The sequence below is a fragment of the Sparus aurata genome, chromosome 10 (assembly GCF_900880675.1).
Source record: "Sparus aurata chromosome 10, fSpaAur1.1, whole genome shotgun sequence".
Taxonomy (NCBI): Eukaryota; Metazoa; Chordata; class Actinopteri; order Spariformes; family Sparidae; genus Sparus; species Sparus aurata.
The window spans coordinates 14,554,710-14,580,542 of NC_044196.1; the positions used below are offsets into that span (position 1 = coordinate 14,554,710).

Sequence of the window (25,833 nt, forward strand, 5' to 3'; positions counted from 1 at the left end):
TGCAAAAGGATGAATAAAGTTGTCTAAGTCTAAGTCTAACTAATTCCATCGGTGTACATTTGCTGTAATGTCCTGACTGCTCCACTCACTGGCACTAAAGTACAAGCCAGTCAGACACCTCTATTTAAATCAGTTTCAACACAACAAGCCAAAATATATTTTTCAACAAGTTTAAAGACCCAAATCACATGGCCAACATTCATTCACTCAGAGTACACTCATTCAAAACTCATTTAAACAGCAACAACAAAAAGATGCATATACATAATAGGTTGACCCAAACAGGGACAGAAGTTTATGAGCAGTCTGGAGACATATTTCTGCACTGGCACAGATTATCAAAAACCTTCCATCTGAACAGTAGGAAGGTCTCCCACAGTTAATCGTCTTTACCAGCTGTGCACGACTTGTTCCTGGAGAAAACCAATTGTTGAGGGAACTCTTGAGGGTTTTGAGTACTTTGCCAGGTTTTGACAGATTTCTCTCACGATTCAGGATTCATGTCTTCTCATGGTGTCTTTGTGTTGTGTCTTATGTTTTGATTCCTTGCCCACTTGTGGCCTTAAGTGTCTCCTATGTTCTTCCCTCTGTCTTTTCCCTTTCCTCCTTGCATGTTTGTCTCCCTCTGTCTGTCAGTATTGTTTCCTCCATGATTCTCCTCTGTGCCTTCCCCTCGTTATCTCACCTGCTCCTCCTCACCTCATCAGTGTGTCTGTATTTTAAAGGGATATTCCGGTGTAAATTTAATCCATGGTCTAAAGAGAGCTAAGCTAGCGGAGGTTAGATGCCCCGGACTATGTGCCGAGACCCTATTTGTACTGTTGCTGAAGTTTTTGTGCTGTTCTGAGCATTATTTCTGGCTTTTTGGTGGCAGTTTATATTTGGATCCATTTACTGCAGTGTATTGTTGTTGTGCTGTTGTTTCTGAGGTTGATAAAACTCCGTAAATTAGCGGTCTGCTAACTTGATCTCTCGAGAGGGAGTCTAACACAGTTTTACGGTGATTTAGACCATGGATTAAACGGAATATCCCTTTAAGCCTGTGTTCCCCATGCACTCATCAGTTCATTGTGTGTGATTTATTGAATTTGTTTTGTTGCACTTTGTTTAGCCATTTTATTTTGCTACTTTGTTTTTTGGGTATTTTGACACATCGTTTGTTCACTTGTTTGTTTATATTGTACAGCTTTGGTAAAATTAAAGCTCGCTTTTTGTTCTCCCCTATCTTGCCTCCTGTGTCTGCAAAGGTGGAGTTTAAAAATGTATATGGTCTGAGAAAGGATACAGGAAGTTGGGAAGAGGCCACTGGCTCCCCACTTTACAACACCGGCCCACATTCATTTTATATTCAAGCCCTATCGATATGTCAGTTGGCCCATATTATTCATTGGAGTTTTAGTATGCTAACAATTGCTAATTTGTACTGAAAATGCTAGAATAGAGGATACTATAGATGGCTTCTAAGCCTCTCCTTAGCTATGAAGAAGAAAAATATAAATTCAATTTATCTGCCCAAAAAAAATATTGTTTCCAGACTGGGAATAGCAGCAACCTTGGAAAAATGGTAGCCATCTTTATTTTTGCGTGGCTAATGGGTTTTTCTTTTAAAGAACAATCCTCGAGGAATATTTGAGACTATTTCAATTTTAAAAAGATTTTCATACAATTTTACAATTAGCTGCTCCATTGACATTTTAGATCAGACTCAGAAAATAGATCCCCACATTTTTTTCCACACTTGCCTCTCAGAACTTCCATAAATATGACATCCAAGCGCATACTTTCTAATCAAAGATGATGTTACAGCAGATCTTTACTGATTATTCTGTGCTGATGAGAGTTTGTGCTCACAAACCAGGTGACACAATATTCAGATGCTAAGTAGATCTTTATTGTTTCATCAGGAGCCATCATCAGCAGTACACAGACATGACTGAGGAGAGGCAGTCTCTCCTCAGTTCTTACAGCACTTTGAGATAACACACATTAACTGTAGACAACAACAGGATGTACATGATTTCACTCAAGCTGTTATTCAATCTTTCTTTACCTGGTCGTGACATTTTCCAGGTTGAAGACACATTGTTCTTCTTTCTTCATACATCACAACATCTTAAACATCCTCCACCTGCACCTGCTCCTTAAACTTCTCCACACATATATCCTCTTGTTGTACAGACACACAGGAAGAGGTCTGAACCCCCTCCAGGCTGAACTCCTTTATAATGAGTTTACTTGTATTTAGTTTCCCAACAACTTAAATATTGTAATATCACGGTGGATATATAAGACAGCAAGCAAAAGCAGAATCATATTGGAAAAAACTCGAAGTTCGCTCACACCTGAAATCAGTGATTAAATATTTAATATTTGAGTTTTATCTGGTAAATTTGATGTGACTGTGCACAAAATTGGACCTGAGGGAGGTGAAGCTCACGTAGAGTCAAAAATGAAAGTGCTGATCCTCTGTTGACCATCGGCTTGTGATATTTATTATCACTTTCATGACATGAAACAGTAAATGGATTAGTTCAGACTCAGTGGAATAATGATATATTCTGGTTGATCACAGTAATATGACAGCAACAGCTACCTGTTTTAATCTAAATGTACATTTGAATGCTAACTGAGTCGGTGCATCATTGATCTCAGGTTGTTGGAAACATCTTTCCAAATGTATCGGTTCTCACTGATTCTAACTGAGAAGGAAACCACTGAATGAGGTGCTATTGTCAGCTGCCCAAACATGATGACTTGCGGGCATGCGCACATAAACCCTGTCTCCTTGCTGCAGCTGCAGGACAACTGCATTTCCTCCATTATCAGCTGTGTCAGAGCCTGTTTGGTGATCAGATGACCTGGCTATCATCTGGCTGTTCTTAAAGAGCTCCAGCTTTGAAGCATGGTGTCCTCCAGCATGATAGAAGAAGGTGAAATGATAAACAGCTGCAACAGGTGCAGTGAAGACACCTGTGAAAACAACAGAGTTCATCAGTTTTATGGGTTTCTGAAAGGCTTTGAAAGTGAAAGTAATAATTACAACATGGTAGAGGTGTGTAGCCAAAGATGAATCATTTCTGGACATGCATCTAAATTTTGCAGTAATATTCAGTGACGGAAACAAATACATCCACTTCATGCATGGGTGTAGAAAGCATTACAAATGTCAGTGTGACAATTTTAACATAGGATTGGAGTTTCTCCCCTCGAAAATCTTTTAGTGGAGTAGAAGTCATTTCCTTCATTCTGATGCCATTTAACAGGTGGTCTGATTCTTTATCAGGCTATCGTAGCATCAGATAAATTATCAGTAGTAGTAGCATGAGTGCTCCTGCCCATAGGCGCCGATTTATGTTTTTGCCCGTGGGTGCTCAATTTATTATTATTATTATTTTATTTTTGGTGCTCAAATGAAAATGACAAGGTAATGATTGTCACAAACTGACTTTTATTTAGAGCTGTCCCAAACGATTATTTTTCGATTAATCTAGGGATAATTTTTTCGATTGGTCGACTAATCTAACGATTAACGTTACATGACCAAACAAAAGTAACATAGTAACTGTAACTGTCGTTGGTAACTTAGGCTACATGAGGAAAAAAAAAACCGCAGTTGTAGGCGGAGCAGCGTCCGTCCTCCAGCCTGTCCTACCAACTCATCATCACATTTCTGCCCCAAAAACAGCGTCTGTCACCGGCAAAAACCTTTAGCTCACTCAGGTGGTTGTGTTGATAGAAATCACCGCGATGGTCAGCCCTCCCGACAGAGACCTCAGTGAACTTTCCCCCAGAAAACAGCCTCCGTCCCCGCAAGTGACAGAGTCACGCAGCGACCTGTTTGCTGATGGCGATTATGTAATAATGTAATTTAGCACGAAAAACGTAACTCTTTCATCTTCCAGGATGTTTAGGGGGCCGGGTTCTCAATCACTACACATAATAAACGGTCCGCGGGTTTAGAGTGACAGGGGGGACACCTGGGAAACACCCCGACGTCATCATCATGACGTGTACCGTCACGTCTCTTTAGGAGCGGCAGCGCAGCTTTCTGTGTGAATTACATCGCGGTTCGTCTTTATTCCAGCGGTGCTTCGCTCTGTGTGAATGACCAACGGCGGAGAATTGACGAACCGCCGCTGCAGTGTTAATGCAGCGTCTCTGTGTGAGAGGGGCTATTCTCAGCCTACGCAGGTAGGCTACTCTTTTTTTTTTTTTTTTTGATCGGCCATCCCGATTGGCCAGTGGGTGCTCAACGTTGTCAGTGGGTGCTCGAGCACCGGAGCACCCACGGGATTGGCGCCTATGCTCCTGCTGACCGTCCTAGGCTTGTTGAAAAAGCAGACGCACGGAGCGAGATATGGAAATATTTCGCTTACATTGCCGACAGTAAGGGCAAGACTACTGACACCACAAATCCGTCTGTAAATGATGCTTTAAATCCGTAATGACCAAGGAAGCCAACACGCCCTCCTTTGCGAAACATCTAGCTGACAGACATGCGGATTTGTTCAAAGAGTTCCAAGAGCTACAGTTTAGCAATAGATAACATAAATATCCCCCGGATGGAAGTCAAGCGAGTTTTTTTTTTTTTTTTTGTGACAAGCGAACTTTTTTTAACATCAGAGCTGCACGAGGCAGTCAGGGGTAAAGCTAACTGTTTAACAGTCTGATGTGGTTCCACACATCTTTGTATGCAAACACAACGTTCACACTGGTAACATCAACTTTACCAGAACATACGCTGGTGTTCACAAGTATGCTCATCAACAACACCACTTATAAATTATCTATTTTAAGTCAATGAGTACTAGTAATATAATTATAGCATGTACATTTTTGTCAATAATTTATAATATATATTGTAATTTATATTATTAGAAAATGGTCTGATTAGAGCACAGGCCCTCACCAGGTCTGGGTCATTTGTGTTGTACTTTAGTGCACTAATGTAGTTTGCAGGTTAATAATCCAGGGTTGGAACTTTATCAACATGAAATGCAAATTGCAAATTTCCCCTTTGTGGGATGAATAAAGTATTATCTTATTTTATGAATTGCCAGACTTACAGTTCATGTTATTTATGTTCATTATTTTTATGCTGAATAAAATTGTAGTTAATTTTTTTTTTTACTACAAGCACTGAGCTTTTAATGGAAAATCTGGTTATTTAATAATCTCTGAGAGCAAACAAGACAAATGAACAACAAACAAGAAGACACTTGTCTTCTTGTTTTGTCTTATGTCATCTAATATTTTAGTCTATTACTTTTGATGATGTTTTAGTTTTTCGCTGTGGTATCGTCTCAGTATTGGTATCGAGATATTTTAGGCAGGTATCGTACCGAGATCATAATTTTGGTATCGTGACAACACTAAATGATATACAGCTACAGTATAATCATGACGCCAGTTTGCAAAATGTATCAACAATCTAACAGTTACAGTTGATTTAGGCTACAAGTGATGTTCTTACCTGTAGAGCTGTTGTAGGCATCACCAATGTTTGTGTACACTTTGTTGTAAGCCAGAGTTACATCTGTGTTGAATGGCCCATATGCCCCACCTTTCTCTATCAATGCACTGAATGCTACCTTGGTTTTGCCTGTGTGAAATAACATATTTCCATCTTGTTATTTGATTGACATGCAATAATACAAACATACAGAACAGGATTAAGGCCACTGAAAAAAAAGAAATGAGTTCTAACTTTTTTTTCACAAGTCTGACTTTAAAATCTGAATTTGAACTCAGAATTCTGAATTGACTCTAATCCTGTTCCGTACAAACATGACTTAAAGAGCATCTTGTAGGTTGAAGGTTAGTAGGAGACTGGGGTAAGTTGAGCCAAAGAGTAAGTTGAGCCACCCCTTGTTGCTAGGAAACAGTAAAAAACATTGAGCATGTGACCAAATATTTATGAGGAAGGCATCATTTCATGGAGTCTGTGAAGGTAAGAACCACATGGGTAAAGTGGTTAGACATTTATTTACAAAAAAAAAAGTTCACTCTTGAAAGTGAATTTAGTCTATTATAAGTTTCATGAGAATTGTGTTTAGACCAAAATAGATCATTTTAAATTGGTTTTATACATCAATTGTGGTATCTATGAGCTACAACATGAGGTCATGAACCTAGCATAAAAGTGGACCATTTTAGCTGTGGGGGCTAATAAAGTCAAAATGGTAGCTCTGGGGTAAGTTGAGCCACCCAGCGGAGGTGGGAGATGGATGGATCGAGGGAGAGATGGGGATAGATGGAACGATAGGAAGATGAAGGGAGGAGTTTAACGAAGATGGAGAAGACAGGATAGATAGAGGAAGGAAGGAAGGATGATGAGAGGATGAGAGTGTCAGTTCAGATTGTTCAAATGTGATACTAGTCCAGGGGTACTCAAATACAAATCTTAAAGGGCCACAAAGATTTTTTTCAATGACTCAGAGGTCCATGTATTGAGGTCGGTCAGGCCACATGCAATAATACTGAAATATTCAAAACAAAATGTCCCTTTCATTCTAAACAACAAAATACGAACTAAAATAAAATGTCATTTCCATTTTAACTTAAATTAAAATACATAGTTGAATATTTCCTCTTTTTGTTTGCCTTCAAACATTGTGTCCATCACTTCATCCATCCATCCATCCATCCATTTTCTTCCGCTTATCCGGGGCCGGGTCGCGGGGGCAGCTGCCTGAGCAGGGACACCCAGACTTCCCTCTCCCCGGATACTGCCTCCAGCTCTTCCGGGAGGACCCCAAGGCGTTCCCAGGCCAGCTGAGTGACATAGTCACACCAGCGTGTCCTGGGTCTTCCTCGGGGTCTCCTCCCGGAGGGACATGCCAGGAACACCTCCCGAGGGAGGCGTCCCGGGGGCATCCGAAACAGATGCCCGAGCCACCTCAGCTGGCTCCTCTCGATGTGGAGGAGCAGCGGCTCTACTCTGAGCTCCTCCCGGGTGACAGAGCTCTTCACCCTATCTCTAAGGGAGCGCCCTGCCACCCTGCGGAGGAAACTCATTTCGGCCGCTTGTATCCGGGATCTTATTCTTTCGGTCATGACCCAGAGTTCATGGCCATAGGTGAGGGTCGGAACGTAGATTGACTGGTAAATCGAGAGCTTCGCCTTTCGGCTCAGCTCTCTCTTCACCACGACAGACCGATACAAAGACCGCATTACTGCAGCCGCTGCACCGATCCGTCTGTCAATCTCACGCTCCGTCCTTCCCTCACTCGTGAACAAGACCCCAAGATACTTAAACTCCTCCACTTGAGGCAGGAACTCTCCTCCCACCTGGAGGGAGCAGGCCACCTTTTTCCGGTCGAGAACCATGGCCTCGGATTTGGAGGTGCTGATTCTCATCCCAGCCGCTTCACACTCGGCTGCAAACCGCCCCAGGGCATGCTGGAGGTCCCGGCCCGATCACTTCAGTCATGCATTATTTTATTTCATTGTGACATAGATGTGACAAGAATCCTGCTTGCAGCTTGATCTGACGATTTCAGTGCATTTATTTGTGTTGTGCTTATCTCTGAATGTTGAGGGAATGTCTCTTCAAAATTCCTATGCTTCGTCTCATGATGCCGTTTCAAATTGGAAATCTTCATCACAGCTTCTCCTGGCATATTGTAATGCCCCTTGTGGACTATGGCGCAATGACTCTTGGGTATTCTGTTGGTGTAACTATGGTTCGTGAATGTGTTTGTGAATAAGATGATATGTAAGATGGTTGTGGGTTAATTCACGTCGTTTGTTCTGTAAATAAATGGTGTTGAGTTTTAACAAGGATGATAAAAATTTTGGCACCGTGAGTGAAAGGGTGTTTGCCGGGAGAAACTCCCCGTCCGTTACAATGTATATGTTTGAAAATTTGTGATGAAGCTTGGTGGAACTTGTCAAGTTACGTAAAACTATGTATTTGTTATCGCTGCACTGTCAGATACGTGGGTCTTGACCTGGATGGAGGGAGGCGAATGCAAATTTCAAGTACTGTTTCTCTGAGTTGCTGATTTTCACTGTCGACTTTTTATAGCAGTTTACTTGGAACATGCCCATTTTCAATCTCTTACCACCGGCGAAATGTGAATACGCGAACTGCTGCGAAAATGAAAGTGAAGGTTAAAAGTTGCGCTCGCAGCGGTGAGTGACCCAGCTGTCTGTGTATCGTTGGCATGGAGACAAGTCCCGGTGTACACGTCCTGACCCAACCAAAATACATGGTGAAGGAATAACAGTTCGGGGGCCACAAACAGGAGGCCGGCGGGCCGGATGCGGCCCGGGGGCCACCTATTGAGGACCGCTGTACTAGTCCATAACTGACCTTACTGTCAGCAAGGCCACCAAGAAACTATGATTCTGGACCAAGAATTCAGTTCTAGTGTTTTCTTTCCAAAACACAGCTGTTCATGTTCTCATCCCAAGCGCACTTTAGGGTATTCTCATGTTAAAAGTTTTTTTTACAAACAGTTGTTTAGCAGTAATATGCAAAATAGGGCTGACAAAGTTAACGCGTTAATGACTCGTTAACGCAACATCCTCTTAACGCCGTTAATTTTTTTAACGTGTGATTAACGCTTGGTATTAAAAAAAAAGAAACTTGCATTTTTTGATTTACGGCCGACAGTGGCACCTATAGTCTTGATCCAGAGGGTGGCAGAAGAATAAGAAAGGGAATCAGAAGAAGAAGAAGCAGGGTTGGTGTTCGGGAAAAACACAGGGGACTGAAAAGCGAAAGTGAAAGGAAATGGAGAAAGGACTTATGAACGGCAAATTTACTTTCAAAACAATGCCAGATGGTTCTGTCGATAGGACAAAAGTTATCTGCACGTACTGTTGACATGAAATTAGTTGCCATTGAAGTACGTTGAGTATCAGATATCATTTGCAAGCCAAACACATGGCAGATGCAGAGAGCCCAGCCCCCCCCTCGCCAAAATTTGACATCATCATATTTGGATCCCATTTAGGATAAGAGGATATTTTTTGATGTTGAATAAACATTTTCATAAAGCAAGCATATTTTCCCTTTCTTATGTTGTTGAAAGTGTTAAGAACATGAAAAAATACATTAAGGTACATTTAGAACAGAAAAAAATGTGCCAAAAAAATAGCGATTTATTTGCGATTAATCGCGAGTTAACTATGGACAAAATGTGATTAATCACAATTTAAAAAATGTATCGTTTGACAGCCCTAATGCAAAAATAATAAAAAAGTTATTGTACCTATTGAATTGTGTTTAATAAATAAAAATATACATAAATGTGAAGAAGTGACTGTAGGGAGGGAGAAGGTGAGGGAGGAGTCGGGTGGCAGTGAGGACAAGGGTGGGGGGGGAGTAGGGGTCCGGCTCAACTTATCCCATACGTAAGTTGAGCCACAAGACCACATTTTTTGGACATGCTATATTATCGAACCAGTTCTGTTTACACTCATTCTGTTTGTCTGAAGGGATGCACAACATCCTGAAATATATGCAAATATATAGTGACAAAACAATGATTGCCTTGATGTAGTGATCCTAAATATGAAATATGGCTCATCTTACCCCAGTCTCCCCTACAGGTTGAACTGTTGTCAGTAACAAACTTTTGAACTTTGTGTTAGGAATCAATTTCTTGCTATTGGACGTTACTTCTCCTAATTTTTGTTCTTTGCTGGCCCCTTGGAGGCCGAGCAGCCTCAAAGTTATAAGACTGAGGTTCATCAGATGCATATGAATATAGGTGATGGTTGTCTGGAAAAACCAACATACTGAATGAGGTAGGAAAATAAATAATATTAACACATCCACCAGCCACAGTCTGTTAGCCTGACTACAGAGCAGCTTCACTCCTGAGGCTGTTTATAAAAAACATGTCTTTTTCAGTGTCAAAACCAGCACTTGAATACATATTGATATTGATTACCATTAATTAATTATTAAATGTCACTTTTTTGTTTTTCTTTTTAAATCCACAACATCTTCCTTCACAGGCACAGAAAACTAAAAGTTGCTCTTTAATAAATTATCAATTCAAGTTTTGAAGAAGAAAGTCTCATTCTACCTCCCTCCAGTGTCTTCAGCCTGTTTTCCAAAGCTATCAGTTGTTCTGCCATGGCATACGTGGATTGCCCAAGGTCACTCATGTTGGGTTTGCAGGAAGAAATGTTCTTCTTTCGTCTTCACTCGTCTCCAAAGCTGATCAACAGGATCATTGCTGCTGCTTTTATATGGAAGGCTGTGTCAACCTTTGCACTGATTTACATTACTTTCAGTATGAAGTATCATCAACACTAAGACGATGAGTAATACCATAAGAAACTAACAAACAGAACAATTATTGAAATGAACTTTGATTTAGTTTTATCACAGATTGTAAAAAAGAGAAAAGACAAAGGTTGTGTGATATCAAATGAATTTCTAGGAAGGTGATTATTCAGCACAATATTTTGCCAAATTGCCTGATTTTATTTGTGACATCTTGTGCACAAAATTGCCACAAGATGTGAGGGGGGTAAAGGTCATGCAGTGTCCAAAATTAAAGAGTTGATCCTCCGTGGACCATCAGACCTTTATGTTTATTGTCACTTTCCTGACATGAAAGTGCCTCGTCTCAGGGACTCTGTCCACAGAGTGAAGGCACTGAGACGAGGCAGTAGAGAACGTACATAAGACCGTAACATCCTTAAATCCATCTATATTTCCGACCCGGGTCACAGGGGTCTAAAAGATTTTCCTAAAAAAAATCTTAGCAAAGAGTCATAAAAATATGTCCTCTCAATAATCACTTATGACCCACACACATAATATAAAATCTATTGCTTATATGATTAATTACATTTTGAAATGTATTTGTTCATTACTGGAAGCCATTGAGGCGTGAACTGGGGTGATATTTGACTGACAACTGGTATTTGTTAACAACCTAGCTGCTGAATTTAAGACCGGTCAAAGTCGAGCTACTTAGGACTGAGTGATGCCTGTGAAGAGGGAGTTATATTAGCAAAGTTTCTCAACTGAAAGAAGCAGGAATGGGAGAGTTTAGTAATGTGAGGTTGGAAATTCAAATGTTGGTCAAACAGTGTACCTAGATTCTTAGAGGTGGTCTTGATATTGTTGGAGAGGGGCAGGTTAAGATAACTGACCTTACAAAAATAATCAGGGCCGATCACAAGGACCTTAGTTTTATCAGAATTGAGATGGAGGAAGTTTTGCGACAGAAGATAGACAGTTGTGAGGGGTGGTCGGGTTGTTCAAGTTATTTGATTTAAACAAGAAGTACAACTGCATATCATCAAATGGTAAGATGTATCACAGGCAGAGTTCAGCAGATCCTCTAGAGGTTGCATATACAGGGAGAACAGGATTGGACCTTATATTGACCCTTGAAGGTCGCCACATAGGAGGGGAGCAGTGAAGGACATGTAGTTGTTAATGTGAACATTCAAACGTCTGTCAAATAAGTAAGAGGTGAGCCATGTGTTGGCGCAGTAACAGAGATACCAACCCAGTTCATTAATCTGTCAATGAATATGGCACAATGAAGTGTATTTTATGATGGAACTTTGGTTTATTATGATAATGACAATAAACGACCGTCTCTGGCTTTGGAAAATGTGAGCTCACACAGTATCAGGAGGCATTTTTTTATAACTCACTGTGCAATCAAGGTCATCGTCTTAACAAAAGTTGCAAACTTTCAAATTCCTGACCGTGAGATCATCTGTGGACCATCAGACTTTTATGTTTATTGTCACTTTCATGACATAAAACTGCCTCATCTCAGTGACTCTGTCCACAGAGTGAAGACACTGAGACAAGGCACAAGAGAACGTACATAACTGCATAACATCCTTAAATCAACCCATACATTTCTAACAGAGATATCAACACAGTTCATTCATCTGTCAATGAATGATGACGTGTATTTTATGATGGAACTTTGATTTATTATGATAATGACAATAAAAGTCTCTCTGGCTGTTCTCTGGGAAATGTGAGCTCACACAGTATCAGGAGGCGTTGTTTCATAACTCATTGAGAAATCAAGATCATCGTCTTAACAAAAGCTGCAAACTTTCAAATTCCTGAAAGGGAACGTGAGAACTGCACCGTAGAGTAGATCATATGTCACAATCTATGGCTGCAGATGTCTGTGTTGTGTTTTTGTGCTTGTGTGTTCTGTTTGCTTGCAGAGGTGCACTGGAAGGCTGGGCGGAGTTTGCAGTCTCAGGAGGGATCTTAAACACACGCACCTGCAGCAGGTTGATCATCAGCACCCGCTTTAAAGACCAGATCCTCAGGCTACCTGCAGCCAGATTATTTCATTAATCACACGCAGTATATGGCTCAGTCCTCATGATCTCAGACTGACCAGTGACTCCACTTCAGTGTACCGATTCCTCCGCACCTCTGTAGCACGCCACCTGCCCTGCACTCCTCCAAACAGCTACACACCACACAGCGCTTCAGTCCCTCTGCAGCACTCCACCTGCCGTGCACTACTCCGAGTGGCTTCATGCCACGCAGCTCTCCAGCTTCTCCATGAGCTACCACACCTTCATCCTCCATCTCTTGGACCCACTCCCAGCAGTCTCCAACCCCAACCCTCACCTGCTGTGACATTACGTGTGTGTCAAATAAGGAATAAGGCTCCAGCCTCATGTCCGCTTTTAGGTTCAACCAGAGTGTAACAGAATCATCTGGCCAAAAGATGGACCCAGCGGATCCGACTTCTCTTGCTCAGGCCCTAAATGCTCAAGGAGCCCTCATGGGCAGGCACGATCAGATGCTCCAACAGATCATGAAAGCCCTCCAAGCACTCACAGCCAACATCACCCAGCTTGGCCAACAAGTCACCGTGCTCTCTGCACAACCACCAGCGCAGGTACAGCCCAACCCTCTTCACCCCCGACCAAAGAGCCTTTTGTTCCACCACCAGAGCATTATTCAGGCAACAAAGATTCATGTAGTAGCTTCTTGTTACAGTGTTCACACGTTTTTGACTTACAGCCTAATAGCTATGCATCAGACAAGTCCCATTTTGCCTATACTGCGAACCTTATAAGAGGAAAAGCAGCACAGTGGGGGACAGCATTATGGGAGGGGGGTTCTCTGATTCTGGACTCTCATGCTTCTTTCAGAAGCGAGTTGAGGAAAGATATTGAACATCCAGTGCAGGGTTCCGTGGCAGCGAGCAGATTATTCTTTTTACGACAGGGATCTCAGTCTGCAGCAGAGTACTCTATGGAGTTCTGAATTCTTGCAGCAGAGACAGGCTGGAACGAGCCTGCGCTCGTAAGTTTTTTTAAACGTAGGCTATCTGAGAATTTACTAATAATTTCTGTCATTCCCTCCCCCTGTTCTCCAGTGGTGCTGTGACTTCCCTGGTTACAACTTCACAACTCCCACATTGATTGGGGCCTGACTCCCGAGTGACTATGACTGACTTTGCCCTTTACCAAACCTCCAGATTTATCCTGTGTTCCTCCAGTGTATCAAGATTTAGCCCCAGTCTTCTGTAAAGACTGAGCACTGTCCCTGCCACCTCATCACCCTTACGACTTACTCCCTGGTGCAACTCTCCCATCCAGCCGCCTATACAATCTGTCCGGCCCCGAGAGAGAATCGATGGAGGAATATATCAACAGCTCCAAGGATTCGAGCCTCATTTGTTCCTCCTCGTCTCCCCTCCTCAGGGCAGGATTCTTATTTGTGGGTAAGAAGGATGGTACTTTAAGTAAGTAAGAGTGGAAGATGGCATTAAATACTCAACTTTCTGGGATTTGTTATTGCTCAAGGACGGCTTCAGAGCAGACCCCGTCAAGATCCAAGCTGTGGAGAAATGGCCTACCCCCTCAACCCGTAAGCAGCTGCCGCCGTTTCTGGGTTTCGCTAACTTCTATTGGAGATTTATCCGTGACTTCCGCCGAGTCGCCGCCCCTCTCACCCAACTAACCTCCTCCAGCTCCCCCTTCACCTGGACCCCCTCCGCTGATGCTGCCTTTCAGAGACTGAAGGGGTTATTCACACATGCCCCCATTCTTCAGCATCCTGACTCGGCTCGCCAGTTTGTGGTGGAAGTGGACGCATCGATCTTACTCAGGTGTGGGGGCCATTCTCTCTCAGCCCAGCACTACGACTCACAAGCTGCATCCCTGCGCTTACTTCTCCCGACGGCTCTCCCCAGTGGAGAAAAACTATGCTTTGGGTGTTACGGCCCTCAGCCCTTGGCTGTGTCCTGTGTGTAGTGGGTGTGGTTGTGTCTGTGTTGCAGGTTGCAGTGGATGGCTGATTGGGAGCCCCTGTGCCTGGCTCTGCAGTTGATTTAAGCCTGCTGGTTCAAGTCCTCGCTCTCTCTCTTCCTCAGGATCGTCACCCTGCTGCTGCTGCTGCTGCTGTTGTTTATTTTGTTTTGTTCTGCACCGGACAACATGCACCTCACATTTGACTAGCATACAAGCACTCTCCCACACCACTGACATACACTTCCACACTCCATTGTACATTTAATTTGTGTTATCGTCAATAAACGTAACTGCCTTGTTTCATCACGCGTCAATTATCCATGTTTTGTTGCGGCCTCGGAGCAAGTCGTAACAGTGGGTAACAGAGAACCTTTGGCAGTGGTTTTGGCCTTACAGTAGTGGCGACATTGGTTGGAAGGAACCCAGGAGCTGTTTCTCATTTGAACTGACCACAAGAACCTTAAGTACCTACGTTCAGCATGAAGATTAAACCCCCGCCAGGCTCACTGGTCTCTTTTCCTGAGTCACTTTAACTACACCCTCTCTTTCCGTCCCAGGTCCAAGAATGAGAAGCAGGACGCCTCTTCTCCGATGACACTCACCCTCCTGACCCTGAAACCATCATGCCTCTCTTCAGATCGTAGGTGCCGCTACCTGGGAGATCGAGACAATTGTGCAAGCAGCTCAACATACTCATCCTGATCCAGGCACTGGTCCACCTAATCACCTCTTCGTACCAGAGGAGGTCCGGTCCCAGTTATTTCAGTGAGGACACTCGTCTAGGCTTAGCTGTCACCCGGAGCCCAGCGGACGCTACAATTCCTCCGTCAGCATTTCTGGTGGCCTGGTCAAGCTAAAGACATAAATCAGTTTGTGGCAGCCTGTGTGGTGTGCGCAAAGAGTAAGGCATCTCATCGTCCTTCCACGGGGCTCCTTCGACCTCTACAGATATGACTCCGTTCATGACTGCTTATGGCTACCAACCACCTCTGCTCTCTGCTCAAGAACGAGATGTCGCTGTTATCTCCGTCCAGGCTCACATCTCCCGGTGTAAAGAGGTGTGGAGGGTGGCTTGAAAGGCCATTATGTGCTCTAACCGGAGCAGCCAACACTTTGCAGATCTTCACCGCATCCCCGCACCTGGACAAAAGGTGTGGCTTTCATCCTGAGATCTTCCGCTGCAAGTGGAATCCTGCAGGCTGGCTCCACGCTTCATTGGTCCATTTGAGGTGGAGAGGGTAATCAATCCCTCCGCTGTTCATCTAAAGCTGCCGGCATCCTTACCTGTTCACCTCACCTTTCATGTTTCACAACTCAAACTTTTGTCCTCCAGAAAAATGGAAGCCATCTTTATTTTTGCGTGGCTAATGGGTTTTTCTTTTAAAGAACAGTCCTCGAGGAATATTTGAGACTATTTTAATTTCAAAATGTTTTCATGCAAAAATACAATTAGCTGCTACATTGACATTTTAGTTCGGACTCAGAAAATGGATCCCTACATTTTTTTCCGCACTTGCCTCTCAGAACTTCCATAAATATGATGTCTAAGTGCATACTTTCTAATCAAAGATGATGTTACAGCAGATCTTTACTGATTCTTCTGTGCAGATTAGAGTTTGTACTCAAACACCAGGTGACGCAATACTCAGATGCTCAGTAGATTTTTATTGTTGCATCATCAGCAGTACACAGACATGACTGAGGAGAGGCAGTCTCTCCTCAGTTCTTACAGCACTTTGAGATAACACACATTAACTAGTCCCCCCAGGAATCTGCAGAGAAAAAGTTTAAATTCCGCGGAGAGCAATGCAGTGGGTAGTGTAGTTCTACTGTGAATCTAGAGCCCAGTCTATCTGACAGCGTCATCTAGCGGCCTGGATGAAACTACATGCAAAATGTGATATTCCACGGAAGGCCTTAGAATCCGCGGACGGCCGAGAAATATGCAGTAATTTCCATGATCGCGGAATCGCAGATTCCTGGGGGGACTAATTAACTGTAGACAACAACAGGATGTACATGATTTCACTCAAGTTGTTATTCAACCTTTCTTTACCTGGTCGTGACGTTTTCCAGGTTGAAGACACATTGTTCTTCTTCCTTCATACATCACAACATCTCAAACATCCTCCACCTGCACCTGCTCCTTAAACTCCTCCACACATATATTCTCTTGTTGTACAGACACACAGGAAGAGGTCTGAACCTCCTCCAGGCTGAACTCCTTTAAAACGAGTTTACTTGTATTTCGTTTCCCAACAACCTAAACATAGTAATATCATGGTGGATATATAAGACAGCAAGCAAAAGCTGAAGCATATTGGTTAAAACTCAGGAAAATCCCTCCCACCTGAGATCAGTGATTTAATATTTAATATCTGAGTTTTATCTGGTAAATTTTAGGTGACTGTGCACACAATTTGCACATGGACCTGAGGGAGGTGAATCTCATACAGTGTCCAAAATTAAAGTGTTGATCCTCCGTGGACCATCAGATTGTTATATTTATTGTCACTTTCATGACATGAAACAGTAAATGGAACAGTTCAGACTCAGTGGAATAATGATATATTCTGGTTGATCACAGTAATATGACAGCAACAGCCACCTGTTGTAATCTAAATGTACATTTCAATTATACATTTCAATACATTTGAGGAATTATTAACGATTATTAACCACTCCTTACACGCCGGCACTTTCCCTAAAGCTTTTAAAACTGCCATGGTTAGACCCATTCTCAAAAAAAGTAATTTGGATCCCTCAGATTTTAAAAATCACCGACCCATATCAAACCTCTCTTTTTAGCTAAGATTTAGGAAAAGTCGTTTTTAATCAAGTACACACTTTTTTTTTTTTTAAATGAAGACATCTTCGAGACGTTTCAGTCCGGTTTTAGAGCCCAACACAGCACAGAGACTGCACTGGTCAAAGTAGTAAACAACCTAAGAACAAACACCGACTTAAATAACCTCTCAGTTCTGAACACTGGATTGTTCTGTCAGGAATGGTTTTAGATTTGTTCAAGTCATATCTGACTGGCCAGGAGTTCTCCTCAGAGAGAAGATAACCCACAAGGCTCCATTCTAGGCCCAGTCCTTTTTAATTTATACATGCTGCCACTTGGTGATGTCATTAGAAAGCACAATGTTGAATTTCACAGCTATGCGGATGATACCCAGTTATATGTTTCTGTATCCCCAGATGACCTCAGCCCACTGGATAGTTTAATAAACTGCTTAACTGACATAAATACGTGGATGTCACAGAACTTCCTCCAACTAAATGAAGAGAAAACAGAGGTCATAATATTTCGGGCAAAAGCTCAGAGAGAGCAAATATCTGTGCACCTAAAGTCACTAGGCCTTCACACCAAGAACCAGATGAAAAAAACCTTGGTATCAACCTAGACTCTGATCTGAGATTTGACACCCACATCAGAAATGTTATCAAAATATCTTTTTATCACTTAAGAAACATTGCCAAGGTCAGAACATTTCTCTCACAGGCTAACACAGAAACACTGATGCATGCTTTCATAACCTCTAGGCTGGACTATTGTAATGCACTCCTGTCTGGTCTTCCAAAAAAAGCAATTGGCTGCTTACAATTAGTTCAAAACGCGGCAGCCTGAGTTCTGACGAAGACCAGATGGAGAACACATATAACGTCTATTTTAAAGTCGTTGCACTGGTTGCCCATTAGTCTTAGAATTGATTTTAAGATCCTTCTACCAGTTTTTAAATCACTAAATGGCCTGACACCATCTTATCTCTCTGAGATGCTTCACAGATATGCACCCAGCAGGTCCCTCAGATCCTCAGCAGCTGGCCTCTTGGTTGTCCCCAAGACTTCTGGGAAAATATATGGGTAGTCAGCTTTCAGACACTATGGCCCTCGTCTCTGGAACGGTCTGCCACTGAATCTGAGAGACTCCACCTCTGTGGAGATTTTTAAACAACAGCTAAAGACATATTTTCTCAGCCTGACTTTTAATTAGGGTGCCTCGTCATTTAGCTCATTTTATTTATTTGTATTTATTTCATTTAAAATGTATTCTCATCTTGTTTATTTTATGTTACTTAGTTCTTATGTCCTGACTCTTAGCTGTATACATATTTATTTCTTACTCCATGCTTGTGCTCACTTTTGTAATTATTGTTATTTCTCTGCCTTTGTATTTATTTATCCTTCTGCTTTTTACTCATTGAATTATTGTTGTCTATTGTTTTTAATTTTGCTCTGTGAAAGCACTTTGGGCTGCATTCATGTATGAAAGGTGCTATATAAATAATTAAAGTTGAACTTGAACTTGAAGTTGAATGGTGCATCATTGATCTCAGGTTGTTGGAAATATCTTTCTGAATTCATCGATTTCCACTGATTCTAACTGATCAGGAAACCATTGAAGGTGGTGTAGTCATCTCCCCAAACATAACCCTTTGCAGCCATGCGCACATAAACCTGGTCTCCTTGCCGCAGCAGCAAGATAACTCCATTTCCTCCATTATCAGCTTTGTCAGAGCCTGATTTGAGATCAGATGTCATGACTATCCTCTCACAGTTCTTGAAGAGCCTCAGCTTTGATGGATGTTCTCCTCCAGAATGATAGAAGAAGGTGAAATGATAAGCACCTGCAACAGGTGCAGTGAAGATACCTGTGAAAACAACAGAGAATTCATCAGTTTCATTGGTTACCGAAAGGCTTTGAATGTCACAGTAATAATTACAACATGGTAGAGGTGTGTAGCCAAAGATGAATTACTTTTTGGAAATGATATGATATGATGATTTGAGTTTCTCCTCTTAAAAAGGTTTCAGTGGAGTAGATGTCATTTCCTGTATTCTGATGCCATTTAAAGTCCGTGTAAAGCGGCAAAAAAATTGTGTTATGAGTTTGTCACACCAAAGAAAATGTATCATTGACCACTGAGCCAAATTTGAAAGATTAAAAAAATTGTTAAGTATATAAAATTAGGTCTCTAAATCATGGAAAAACAAGCACTTCTTTCTGCTGTGAAACGCTGGGGGCGTGTCAGTTAGAGGCGCTGGAACCGGGCCCATGCGGCGGGGGCTACACGTCATGTTAAAGACGTCGGTGTCTCCCCAGGTGTTCCCCAGGTGTTCCCCTTGTCTATCTAAACCCGCGGACAGTTTATAATCATATAGATGCTGTTATAACGTGTATTGATTGAGATCCTGACCCACTAAACATCCTGGAAAGTGACGGAGTGAAGTTTTTCGCGCTAAATTACATAATTATACATAATCACCATCAGTAAACAGGACGCTGTCTGACTCTGTCACTCGCGGGGACGGAGGCTGTTTTCTGGGGGACAGTTTCCTTAAGTCTCGGTCAGGAGGGCTGGCGGTCGCGGTGATTTATTTTCGTCAAACACTCGGTGAGTTAAACACTCTTGTGACAAGCGTGACAGACGCTGTTTTGTGAGCAGAAATGTGAGGAAGAGTCGGGAGGACAGGGAGGGGACGGACAGGAGGACAGACGCTTCTCCACATACAGCTGTGGGATTTGTTTTCCTCATATAAGTTGCTAAATACAGTTATAGTTACTACGTTACTTTTGTTCGGTCATGTAACGTTGCTTTGTGGGACATTTCTCTGTATTTAGTTGAGTGAAGGACCTGTGCAGTTATCAGACTGTCAGATCGACACGCCCTCGCTCCGCGCCTTCGGATTATCCGTTCACACTGGGACGGCTCACCAATAATGCGGCCCTGATACTACCGCCACATACCGCCGGTGGGACCCGCCGTCAGCAGGACGGAGAGGGTCGGCTGCGGCGCGGCCACATCATGCCGGTGGGATCCGCCGTTAGCGGGACGGAGGGCCGGCTGCGGCGCGGCCACATCATGCCGGTGGGACCCGCCGTCAGCGGGACGGAGGGCATGCTGCGGCGCGGCGGCCACATCATGCCAGTGGGACCCGCCGTCAGCAGGACGGAGAGTGTCAGCGGCGGTCAGCAGCGGTCACATCTCCTCGTTGGCGGAGGAGAGGATGCAAGCCGGGACGGAGTTGACCAGCGTCAATGGACTCCCCCGTTTCCTTACGTTTCATCTGAAGGAAACTTAAATAAGCTAACAGCACAGTCACCCTGCACACTGTGGCATCCAGGAAAGATGCAGAGCGATGTGGAGGAGACATGGCTGGTTAGCTGACTGGTTGGCTGGTTAGCTAGCTGCAAACTATTGTAAGCAATGCAATCCGAAACTGGAGAGTGAGTGGGAGAACCGCTGAAGCCGATGCGCTGAACGTATTTATACCACTTCCGCAGCAGGGCGGGGTTTATGCAAATCATATGGCCGCGTTACCTAACGCGGCCATGATTTGCATGATTTCTGGCCCGCCCATTAAATCCTGAACACAGAAATGTTGAAAATTTGTTTGTGAGCCTAGCTCCAAAATTAAATTCTACATGGCCGAATGGCTTTTACATGTTTTAAGTAAACACATTTATGACCCGTTTAATGTGTTTAGAAGAAAATGGCTGATTTTGGTTTACACGGACTTTAACAGGTGGTTTGATTGTATGTGGCTATAGTAGCATCAGAAATATTATCAGCAGGTCGACATTTTGCCATTTCATCCTGAGGAAGTGCCCCAGAAAACATGTTTGAAGATAATAAAACACTCAACATATGTAAATTGATTCAATGACTAATTTATAATGGGTGTTGCAGCCATTTTACTAGAATGGGAAAAGTCCCACCTACTTCTCAAAGTTAGTATGAATGCCCAGATTAATATACGGTATAATATTACTGGTACATTTTGTTTTTTATTTTTATCAGTCTGACACTGCACGGGTCATCAGTAAACTTAAACCTTGATAATCTGTTGCACTTTGAACAGGCACAGATAGTAATCAGATTACATATATCAATAATGATATACAGCTACAGTATATTCATCAGGCCAGTTTGTATTAACAATCTAACAGTTACAGGTGATTTAGGCTGCATGTGATGTCCTTACCTGTACAGCTGTCGTAAGCATCACCGATGTTTGTGAACACTTTGTTGTAAGCCAGAATTATGTCTTTGTTGAATGGTCCATACGCCTCACCACCTTTCTGTAACATTGCACTGAATGCCACCTTGGTTTTGCCTGTGTGAAATTTACATATTTCAATCCAGTTATTTTATTGAAGCATTTCTGTTGTAGAACATGTTGTATTCCATCATAATACAAACATACGGAAGAGGATTAGTCCCACTGAGAAAAAAAAATGTAGTTCTGACTTTTTTTACGCAAGTCTGACTTTAATTCTGACTTTGAACTCAGAATTCTGAATTTAAACTCACAATTGTGATAGAAGTCCTTTTTATGTTGTTTAAGTCAGTGGTTCTCAACCATTTTCAGTGGACCGCTGGCTTTTGCCCGGGCAAAAAAAAATATTAAGAAAAAAAATCAGTGCTTTTATTAAGAGGATTTTTTATGCAGGGGAGTGGCGTCTATTCACACACCTTATAATGCCCTGTAATGCTAATTGACAGCATAGAAGAAGACTTGCAACGTTTGTTTTTAAATGCTAATTGAGCATGGCGAAGCATAAATACGACACAGAATATATGAAATATGGATTATCCCAGGGGTGTCGCACCCGTGGGGGACTTTGCCCGGTGAGAGGGTTCAACACCCACACTTTTTCTGTAGTTTTTCCGCAGTTTAGCACAAACGCCTTACTACAGCCGCTCATTTCTCTGGCCGCTCTGTGTCTTCAAAAATCACACTGGTTTTGGGTCTGACCGGCTGATGATTGGCTGCTCTGCCTTAAGTCCTGCCTCTCTTGCTGTGTAAGATTTATTGTTCAGCTCCTGCTGTGGAGGCGGGAACTAGCTAGGTTCATAGTTGACACCGGCACATATCCACATAGACATATATACATAGACATGTATACATAGACATATATACATAGACATGTATACATAAACACAGTGGCGTGCACAGGTAGACACTAGGTGGTGCTAAAGCACCTGCCCTTTGCCCTCTGGACCAAGCAAGTGCCCTTTTGAAAGTTTTTTGTTTTTTTGTTTTTTTGTTTTTTGGTGGCCCATGCTGACATGATCATCTATAAGTGCTCGTCGATTAAAAGCGTGTGATAAAAATGCCCCAATTAATATTCCCTCCACCCCACCCGCACACACCTCTGTCAACATGAAGGCGCAGAGCGGACACAAAACCTAATTATATTATTTTGTACCAACAAGTTATTTCTATGTTACAAGACTTGCAGTAATTTTGTATTTACCTTAATAGGCTATATTCAACCTTAAAAAATAGGCTATTACTAAAACTATTATTATTCTATTCTAGGCAGCTACAGCAGGGAAGCAGAAGGCTTATTTTTTAAATCTCACACTGCTATAATAAGGCAGCCATCAGTTCTACATGCTGCATGAAGTGCCCTTATTTTTCACTGAGCACCTGCCCCCAAAAATGTCTGTGCACACCACTGCATAAACATATATACATAGACATGTATACACAGATGCCTCATTGAGTGGGTCTGCCCGTTGCTGCTATACGTCGTGGCCATATTGGATGTGGCAGCTCAGCCCCGTGAACTAATACAAGTCAATGTAGTGAACTGTATAAAGCTCCTTCTACAAAGTGCTATAAGTTATAAAAACACATATTAATTCAAATCTTGAAGAAGAAAGTCTCATTCTACCTGTTTCACACATGGTGGATTTGCTGAGTAGATATTTTCTTGGCTCGTCTTCGCTCCGTCTCCAAAGCTGTGATCAACAGGATCGCTGCTGCTGCTGCATTTATATTGTTCGATCGATGGTAAGTTGTTGTCACATGTCTCCCTCAACCAATCACAGAGAAACTTTTGTGGTGAGAAAACATCATTCATGACCATAAGAAATTTCTCAGGAAAACAGGAGGCTGTGCCAACCTGTGTACTGGTTTACAGAACTTTCACCAGGCGATTTCATCAAGTATTTCTTATCAAACACTCTGACAGCGTGACCAAAGAACAGACAGAATAAACACTCAAATGAATAGCTAATTTAATTTTCCCTGCTGATTCTAGAAAAAGAGAAAAAACACAGGCAAAAACCCTATCTCCTTTCTGCAGCTTCCACTGAAAAACCAAAGGCTGAGTGATATCTGATGAGTTTCCGGGAAGGTGATTAGTCAGCACAATTTTCGCCAAATTCTCTGATATCATTTGTGACATTTTGTGCACAAAATTGGCACATGGACCCGAGGGGGGGTGAAGTTCATGTACTGTCCAAAATTAAGGTGTTGATCATCTGTGGACCATCAGACTTTTATGTTTATTGTCAATTTCATGACATTAAAGTTCCTCATCTCAGTGTCCACAGAAAGAAGACACTGAGACGAGGCAGTAAAGAACGTACATAACAGCATAACATCCTTAAATCAACCCATAAATCTGACCCGAGTCGTAGGAGTCTGAAGGATTTACCCCGAAAAACGTTCCATAGTCACAAAAATATCTCCTCTCAATAATCACTTATGACCCATACACATAGTATTTATCTATTAACATCAAACACACAAACAATCCTGATTCCAAATTTGGTGATTGTGAATGACATTTTTTCTGATTAACCGAAGGATTAATGTTCTTTTATTGGTTGACAAGATTCTCCTTCTTCTTGAAGGAGGAAGGAAGAAACAATTTTAAAACACTGTTGGATTATCATCTTCAGACATGTGAAAACAAGACTGTTATTCTGATGTGTTTTATACTGATGGTAGTAACCAAGTTGATTGATGGTATTGATCATAATAATAATAATAATAATAATAATAATAATAATAATAATAATAACAATAGCTTTATTCGTGTAGGACTTTTTAACACACAGTTCTAAAGTGATTCCACTAAACAGCAAAGTGCACAAGTCAAATCTCTGTATACATTCATCCATACATACCTACAAACAAACACAAACTGACATAATGTGAACTCAAAACATTTTCACAAGACTTGAATTGAAATCAAGTCAGGCTAAACTGAGAGAATTTAAACTGAGAGAATTTAAACTGAGAATTTAAACTGAGAGAATGGCACTTCTAGATGCTGGGTATGATCATGACTGTGAATAGCTCCATGTGGCTTTACTTGAGAAAATGTCAGCTCACAGAGTTGCTGGAGGTGTTGTTTCACATGGTTTAAGATACAATGTGCAATCAACATAAACGTCTTAACAAAAGCTGAACACACACACACACAAAACCAAATACACATACCAAGTGAAATAACCATGTATTTGGACTTAAACTGAAGTTGCTCTTGTTTTACTTATAAATAGATGATCAGGTGCTTTCAAACTAAGATCCTTTGACCTGATTCAAGTAAATGTCTTGATGAGCTTTTGTCTTTTTTTAGATATATTTAACACTCTTGTAACACAAGGGACATGTCTGTATCCAGTCATTGAATAAAAGAAACACTTGCAGTTTGTGTATAATTAAAACCAACTATATGCAGTTAGCATCTGACCAGAAGTTTGAATATAGATTTAAACTGTAACTGTAGGTTAGTAGATGCATCAGTGATCTCAGGTTTGTGGACTCATCCCTCTGGAGGTGCTGACTGTCCAGAAAACCACTGAAAGAGGTGGTGTTGTTGAATGCCCGAACATGACATTTTGGAGATAGGCACACAAACACCCTATCTCCTTTCTGCAGCTACCACTGAAAAACCAAAGGCTGAGTGATATCAAATTAGTTTCTGGGAAGGTGATTATTCAGCCCAATTTCCGGCAAGTTCTCTGATATCATTTGTGACATCTTGTGCACAAAATTGGCACATGGACCTGAGGGGGGTGAAGCTCATGTAGTGTCCACAATTAAAGTGTTGATCATCTTTGGACCATCAGATTTTTATGTTTATCGTCACTTTCATGACATTAAAGTGCCTTTAGCACCACATTATGTAATAACGCCCCAATATGTAATCATGGAATACATTTTCAATTTATTATGTAATAACGCCACATTTTGTAATAATCTGCCACATTTTGTAATAAAATTCTTGAACGCAATATGTGATAGACTTTGCCGCATTTTGTTATAAGTTCTTACATACAGAAATATTTGAAACAATTTTAATTTTAAAAAGATTTTCATGCAAAAATACAATTAGCTGCTACATTTACATTTTAGTTCAGACTCAGAAAATAGATCCCCACATTTTTTTCTACACTTGCCTCTCAGAACTTCCATAAATATGACATCTAAGTAAATACTTTCTTATCAAAGATGATGTTACAGCAGATCTTTACTGATAATTCTGTGCAGATGAGAGTTTGTGCTCACAAACCAGGTGACACAATATTCAGATGCTTAGCAGATTTTTATTGTTGCATTAGGAGCCATCATCAACAGTACACAGACATGACTGAGGAGAGGCAGTCTCTCCTCAGTTCTTACAGCACTTTGAGATAACACACATTAACTGTAGACAACAACAGGATGTACATGATTTCACTCAAGCTGTTATTCAACCTTTCTTTACCTGGTCGTGACATTTTCCAGGTTGAAGACACATTGTTCTTCTTCCTTCGTACATCACAACATCTCAAACATCCTCCACCTGCACCT

The 25,833-nt window shown here is 41.8% G+C and overlaps 2 protein-coding genes across 2 annotated transcripts; both read right to left on the reverse strand.

Annotated features, from left to right (window-relative positions):
• Window positions 1-1,869: 1,869 nt before the first annotated feature.
• Window positions 1,870-10,326, reverse strand: LOC115589597 (complement C1q-like protein 4). Its single transcript, XM_030430582.1, has 3 exons — window positions 10,044-10,326; window positions 5,474-5,602; window positions 1,870-2,970 (listed from the first exon to the last, which is right to left on the reverse strand). Exons 1-3 carry the CDS (start codon window positions 10,123-10,125, stop codon window positions 2,696-2,698), a joined length of 486 nt encoding a protein of 161 aa, XP_030286442.1. The 5' UTR covers window positions 10,126-10,326; the 3' UTR covers window positions 1,870-2,695.
• Window positions 10,327-17,670: 7,344 nt separating this feature from the next.
• LOC115589598 (complement C1q-like protein 3) lies at window positions 17,671-23,093 on the reverse strand. The gene is made up of 3 exons (XM_030430583.1): window positions 22,919-23,093; window positions 21,220-21,351; window positions 17,671-18,884 (listed from the first exon to the last, which is right to left on the reverse strand). Exons 1-3 carry the CDS (start codon window positions 22,929-22,931, stop codon window positions 18,613-18,615), a joined length of 417 nt encoding a protein of 138 aa, XP_030286443.1. The 5' UTR covers window positions 22,932-23,093; the 3' UTR covers window positions 17,671-18,612.
• Between the last annotated feature and the right edge of the window lie 2,740 nt (window positions 23,094-25,833).

Excerpts from the sequence above, each read along its gene's own strand:
- LOC115589597 (XM_030430582.1), bottom strand. The coding sequence starts at position 10,125 with ATGAGTGACCTTGGGCAATCCACGTATGCCATGGCAGAACAACTGATA. Across the intron at positions 5,603-10,043 it reads GCTGAAGACACTGGAGGGAG|GCAAAACCAAGGTAGCATTC; the intron begins GTAGAATGAGAC and ends TATTTCACACAG. Across the intron at positions 2,971-5,473 it reads TGCCTACAACAGCTCTACAG|GTGTCTTCACTGCACCTGTT; the intron begins GTAAGAACATCA and ends TTGTTTTCACAG.
- LOC115589598 (XM_030430583.1), bottom strand. Across the intron at positions 18,885-21,219 it reads TGCTTACGACAGCTGTACAG|GTATCTTCACTGCACCTGTT; the intron begins GTAAGGACATCA and ends TTGTTTTCACAG.